We start from the raw sequence: 7,050 nt of genomic DNA, 5'->3' as shown, positions 1-7,050 counted from the left end.
TCAGCTCCCACGCACATCAGCTCCCACGCACATCAGCTCCCGTGAACATCAGCTCCCACGCACATCAGCTCCCACGCACATCAGCTCCCACGCACGTGCACACACAGCTGGACCAAGCACAGAGCCCAGCATTGACTCTAGGGTGGCTGCTCTGTCAACTATAGGACAGCTGCTTCTCCAGGGAAACGCGCTGTCTTCCCTGAAGAACACAGAGAGAAGCTAGTGTGCGGTCAGCCTCAGTACCATCACCCGGAATGCCACAGGAAAGCATCAACTTTCAAAACACAGTTGTCCCCATCCTTAGGTCATGGTTGGCCTTTTCGCCAACTCACTCCTTTGTCTCCGTGCAGGAGCGGCACCACAGACTTCAGAAACTGCTATTTAATCTCTCTATGAATCTCCATTCAGTCCTAGTGAGCTCAGTAATTAGTGAGCTAATATGATACGTTCTAACACAACTAAGAAAAAGACTTTACAACAGAGCCCCACTTGGACGAATATTCACACTCATGCGCCTGACTTTGCACATTTACCGGATTCATCTGTTTTCAGAGGGAAACGCCCGCTGAACATGGATGCCAGCATGGAGTCCTTAAAGCGGCACAGAGAGTCCCGCCGGGCCGTGTAAATGCAGCCGCCCACGTTCAGACGAAGAATATCTAGCAGCTCTTCTGCTTGGGGGCCTGCCATCGCTCCCTTGGACGCCTAAAGTTTTGACGGAAGCTCTCACACACTTCGAAACAATCACAGTCGTCCCAGATGTCTGTAGAAACAAAGGACAAATATCACTGACCTGCTGAAAATAAATGGATAAGATAAATATAGTTTAATGTAGTTTAAACAGATTCTATTCTGTGTGATAGGAAAGACATCCGCAATGTAGTAAGCTGGGGAAATTTGCATCTGAGAATTTATAAATATCCAGCAATTATAAATCACAGTTGATAAAATAACTAAAGATTATACAAGGTAAGGCACAGTCAGGCACATGGAAAGTAAAGACAAGACATGCTTATGACCTCTGGCACTGGTGTGGGTTTTGAACAAGGCTGAAAAAACCACCTAGACTGAAGAGATCGGTGTGTAACACAGGGAACCGCAGGGCTTTACCAATTACAACCTCTGGTGCTTGGGTCAATAGATGTCTTAATTTTCTTGTTCCCTTATATATAAAATGGAGGCAGCAACGGTCCACAGATCTCCCGAGAAACAGTTAAGGTCACACAAAGAAAAAAACATCTGCCACAAACTCAAAACACAGCAAATGACGAATTCTACACGGTGAAACAAGTTTCCCGTAAGGTACACGCTGAGGGACTTGAGACAAACACTGAAGATAAGGAACAGCCGATAACTGTGATCCTGAAATTGTAGCTAATTATATAACTAGGTAATGTATCCTTTATTAACTGGAATCAGAAGTGTGTTTACGCCATGGCTCCTGGTTGAGATCATGAGGCTTTTCTTGCAGAGGACCTGGGTTCAATCCCCAGTACCACATGGCTCAGGACTGTCTGTAACTCCAGTTCTAAGTGATCTGATGCCCTCGTCTGGCCTCTGCAGTCACTGCGTGCGCATAGCACACAGATACAGACGCAGGCAAAATACCCACAGACACAAAAATAAACAGAATGTCCACAAATGAATTCTATTTATACAGGTAGCCAGACTGCTCTAGACCTACAGGTGATAGCTTGTCAGTCATCTGGCTCTTACATTCTAAAATGGCCAACGCTTTGGGGACGTTCTTTTATAAATCTCTTTATCCATTCCGAACATTTTTAACAAATGACCATGGTTCTCTACAGAATCTGAAATGGGCTGGAAACATGTACTCTCCATTAAGAATTTGAAGTATCTAAACTTTCACAGAAAGTCTTAAGGTGGCTGCCAAACTCAACTATATCCATGACAATTCAGTTTCACGAACTGATCAACTGAAATCCTGTCCTCTGCAGAGACACCAACTTCAACAAATGCCAATAAAATGGGAGGAGACCACTAGAGCCTGAGGAAGGCCAACCGACGAAAAGCATTAGGAATCCAACAAGGTTCAGTCTTCCAAAGACCAGTTACTTGTAGTGGTATTTCATTTATATTACATATATATATATATATATATATATATATATATATATATATATTTTTTTTTTTTTTTTTTTTTTTTGTTTTGTTTTGTTTTTCGAGACAGGGTTTCTCTGTGGTTTTGGAGCCTGTCCTGGAACTAGCTCTTGTAGACCAGGATGGTCTCGAACTCACAGAGATTCGCCTGCCTCTGCCTCTGCCTCCCAAGTGCTGGGATTAAAGGCTTGCGCCACCATCACCCGGCTTCATTTGTATTCTAATAAACAATGCTTGCCTGAAGACCAGAACGCAAAACAGACATACTAGTCAGCCATACAGGCCAGGCAGTGGTCGCACACGCTTTTAATCCCAGCACTAGAGGAATATAAGGCGGGATGAGACAGAATTTGCTCCTTCAGTCTGAAGATTACAAAGACCTAGGAGCTTTCTAGTAGTTGGCTGCTTTGCTTCTCTGATCTTCAGGTTGAACCCAATATCTGTCTCTGGGTTTTGATTATTCACGCTACACTTACTGAGGCGACCTCTTGCTGCCTCAAAGTCCCGGAGCTGCCCGCAGTTACCTGCTCCCTACAATCCTATTTTTCCTGTTCCTAGATAAGTCTCATTTATCTCCTGCAAGGTCTGTCTGTGCAGAGTTAGAATCCTTGCCCAGATTTTATGGCATGTGTTTAATCTCTTCTTCTCCACCCCATCCCGTTCCCCTAAACTCAAGAAGGCAAGGGCAGTGTCGTTGTCAATAATCCCGTTTACTGAACACCTACTGTGCACTAGACGGGGCGAAGAGAACTAGACAGACATCACCTAATACACAGAAAAGACTTGATCACTCAAGAATCCTTGTCCCTACAGACAGATGACAACACTGGGCAATGGAATCACTGGTTTGTGCAGCAGCCACAAGAACTTGCCTGGGGGGTAAGCCGTGGAGCCAGAGATAACCCAGGGAAGCCGGGTGAACCTGAGGGATGCGCCCACAGTCCACCCCACCTCCAGGGCTCCCGCTTTCGGCCCTGCCCTCACTATAAGCTGCCCAAGGCCGGTCCCGGGGAAGGCACTGCTCAGCTGCACCCCCTGGGGCCTCCTGTGGTGGCAGAACCGTCGAGGATGCCTGCCGAAAAGGCACACGCCCCGGCCACGACAGGATTCAGAGAGCCTGAGAGGCGGGGGATCGGCGGGGAATCGGCGGGCCGGGGACTCCACTCGGAGGAGCACACTTCAAAGGGCCCACGGCCCTGCGCCCAGCCGGACAAAACCGGGCAAGGCGAGCGAGCGAGCTGGGGGCGAGCGGGCATCAGCAGGCCCCGCCGGGGTCTTCCTCGGTCCGCGCAGGCGCCGACGCATAGGAGCGGCCGGGCCTCCCTCGGGACGCCCCCAACGCTTCGGGGCCCGAGCCCCACCACCCACCCTGCGCCCGGGGCCTCCACGCCGGCGGGCGGAGCGAAGCGGCCACCGCCTACTGACCTGCGGCAGCCCGGCCCTCGGCACAGCCGCCCGAAGCCGCGGGGCCGGACCCGGAAGTGAGCCGTCGTCGCCCGCTCCGCGCGGCGCCCCCGTGCGGTCCCGACGCGCAGTGCGCCGGAAGGGAGGAGGGAGGGAGGCCACGCCCCTGGTTCGCCCCGCCCCCAGGGCATAGGCCACGCCCCAAAGCACCATGCCCCGCCCCCGGCTCCTCTGATGGAAAAGGAAAGGTGCCTCCATTCATAAATCTATAACTTGGGTGTTGTCGTTTGCATAGGGCGTGGCTTGCAAAAACTTTTCTCACTCCGGATTCTTCAATTTAGTCTGTGACAACTGTCAAAGGCGGCAGTTGGTTTCTAGAGATATTTTTTATTAGATCTTTAGAAATTTCGTACCTCGGAATAAGATGCGAGTTTTACTCTTGTACAGGTCGTGAAATATTCGTCTTCAAGACGCGCAAGTTTTGTCTTAGCACTAAAATATGTAATATCGATTCTTGGGTCACGGGCTGTAGAAAATCAGAATGGCGGCCTCTGTGCCATACTTTGTGGGAGACACAGACACTAAGGACCGTCAGTCGTTACGGAGAGTGATAGCTCCCTCGGAGCAGCGTCAGGGTGATGTTGGGTTGAGACCAAAACCTGAATGGAGAGTCCCTTACCGATACGGGGAACTTTAAGCCAAGAGCTGAAAATGAGAGCGAGTTCAGAGTCTACATGGTGAAAAGACTCGGTGACAATATTTTCAAGAAGAGAGAGAATGGGTGGAAGGTCATTGCGGCACAAAAGAACTTGGAAATCTGTAGCAAGAAAGGAAGCTAGGCTATCTGAAGCTGGGTGAGAGCAAGGACGATATGGAAAATTAAACATGGCAACTAGAACGGAACAGAACAGTAGTAGCCAAAGCCATGGTGATGGCAACGGGGTTACAGATTGTCTTTAGCAGGGGATTTCAGATATTCCTCCATCCCCAGTTCAAGTGACCTTAGGAGATGCTAGTGAAATATGAACTAAAAGCCTGATTGCAATGGGACTCTGCTGTGCAGCTTCTATAAGGTCGCCATCCATGATAGGGCAGGACTTTGCCGTTACCTACTGTCAGCTCCATGGTTTTCTATCAGTGTTCCCACTGGACTCCATGCAGACATATTAAAAGGATCGCAAGTAGAAGAATTCATTGTATGTATTATATTTTCAACAAAATCACAGAAGAAAAACTCCCTAACCTCAATAAGGAGATGGGTATATTGTTAGTTAGGACTTTGACGTTGAACGAAATGCACTTTGAATGGTGAGCTGGCCCTGAGTCTACGAGGAGGAAGGATGGAAAAGCTATGACCCAAAAGGGATACGTTTGGGTATCGAGTGGACAAGGATTAGATGCGTGGCGGTTAATATCGTCCATTTGAAATGGTGCAGAATCACCTCTCCCTACCTGTGAGCGAGTTCTAGACCGAGTTTCTTGAGGCAGGAAGACCCACCCTCAGTGTGAGTGGCACCAGTCATGGGTCGGAGTCCTGGATTGAATAAAAAGAAGAAACTGAGCTGAGCCCTCTCTGGGCGTCCTGACTGTGGGTGCAATGAGACCACTCATCTTAAGCTTTGGTCCCTCGTGACTTCCACACTGCGGTGGACTGTACCCCCAAAACTGTGAGCCAAACCCCCTTCTTGGGCCTGCTTCTGCAGTATTTACTACAGCAACGGGGAAAAACTAAGGCAGGGTATCACGGTGAGCCTTGCCCCTTCACCAAAGCACCCTCTCTATCTTCTCCACAGATGCTTTACACCACGCAATATCTTTCGCTTCTGTCAGCCAGCCATAATTTGTAACGGAGCAGTTCTACCTCCCAGACTACTACAAATAAGATCAGGTGGCTAAATGAAATAACTACACTGTTTCTGCTTTGTTTTATTGGTTTATTGATCTGCAGTGTCCTTTGCCGGGCTCCGGCTCTCAGAGATCATTTTTCTTCGATGATTTTTCTTTCGGTCATGCTGGTTTGTTAAGGAGGATTTCTTTACGCGTAGCAAACTCTCCCCCACTTTCATCTCTTCCAGCTTCTTTGGGTATGTGGGTAGGTGTCTCCAGACAATTGGAATTTAATTGCCTGGAATTCCGCCTGAGGTATAGAAGTGCAGACAATTAATTGCTGAAGGAATCAAGGAGAACTGGGGAAAGGCACTGTCCACCCTAGGGGAGTGTCACAACTAGACCGGGAACTCTGTTAATTTGATTAACAATAATTGAGCCTCATATAAAAACATCACGGGTTACAATACTGCCTTAAAAACTCCAGCCTGTCTTCCCCTTCTGCAGCAGCCCTCAGATTTGCAATGGACGCTGTTGTTGCCACACTGGTATCAATAAAAACGTGTTTCTTATATTTTAAATTGAAGCTTTGTCCCGTGGCATCTTTCCCTGGTGTCCTCATATTCTGCAACACATTCTCAGCTGGCAAAGCATTTCCTGGGAGGAGACGGAACACACATTTTGACTCACCCCTGTTGGGAACCCATAACAGACCAACGTACGGATACCACCTAAGTCCAGCTGGGTAAACCAGCGAGTTTTATTGTGATATTTACAGAAATATGGGTGAGGGGTTACTTACAGGAGCAGAAATGACCCAAAGGCAAGCTGCATCACCATAACCCACCCCAGCATGGGTGACGTCTCACAGAGCTGGGAGCCTGTAGCTCACTGCACAGCCTGTAGGCAGCTCAGCAGGCTGGAGAGAGACCGTTCCAGGTGCCTCATTTGGCATAAGCCTCACCCAGGCAGCTCCCCTGGTTTCTGCTTGTTGCAGGCAGCTGCTCTTGTCTCAGTCTTTGCAGCTCTTCTCAGAGAATCCTCTTTGCGTTTGACTTCACTGTCTTCTTGGCATCTCAAATCACTCAAACACTCGTATGTTTTTGAGGGAGGGAGGGCGTAGTGAATCTGGTCAGTTTCAGGGGCTTCCCATTACTTGTCTTTCTGTTTAAAGAGCTTCCTGCAGGATGCAAGGTTTCAATCTCAGGGGGAACTGTTATACAGTGAATCTGTTATGGCAAGAAAGAGGTAGTAGTTGGGAGCATGAAGGAAGTGATGGCACTGCAACTGAAATCAGAAAGTCGAGAGAAATCAGTGCTGGCGTTCTGCCACCTTCTCCTTTCTTTCCGTTTCCATTCCGTCTAGGATTCCAGTCTAGGGTATGGGTGCTGACCACATTCAGGGTGGGTGTTTCCTCCTCGGGTAAGTCTTTATGGGAAACACCATCACAAATAGGCCCAGAGGTGTGTCTCCTAGGTGATTCCAAACCTAGTCAAGCTAACAATCAAAATGAACCATCAAAAGTCTTGTGGGTCTGGGCTTTCTCAGAGATTCACCAGGACCATAAATAAATTTTAGGAAGAAGAGGCTTTTTATTTTAGATACCCATATCCAGTGTGGGACCTGGACTTCACCTGGGCACATTCCCAAGATGCAGCAAAGATTTTCATCCATACATTTTCCATTTCTTCCTTTGTC

General features: G+C 48.4%; 1 protein-coding gene across 1 annotated transcript in view; it reads right to left on the bottom strand.

The window, feature by feature from the left end:
• Kctd18 (potassium channel tetramerization domain containing 18) overlaps positions 1 to 760 on the bottom strand; it is an 8,850-nt gene extending 8,090 nt beyond the window's left edge. The window contains exon 1 of the mRNA XM_005366348.2: positions 534 to 760. Within this exon, the coding sequence (XP_005366405.1) occupies positions 534 to 690 (157 nt within the window). The 5' untranslated portion in view covers positions 691 to 760. The remainder of the gene's footprint in view (positions 1 to 533) is intronic.
• Positions 761 to 7,050: the final 6,290 nt, after the last annotated feature.

This window comes from Microtus ochrogaster, unplaced genomic scaffold, assembly GCF_000317375.1.
Source record: "Microtus ochrogaster isolate Prairie Vole_2 unplaced genomic scaffold, MicOch1.0 UNK8, whole genome shotgun sequence".
Taxonomy (NCBI): domain Eukaryota; kingdom Metazoa; phylum Chordata; class Mammalia; order Rodentia; family Cricetidae; genus Microtus; species Microtus ochrogaster.
The sequence above is the reverse complement of the archived record's forward strand: the minus strand, read 5'-3'. Positions and strand labels throughout refer to the sequence as shown.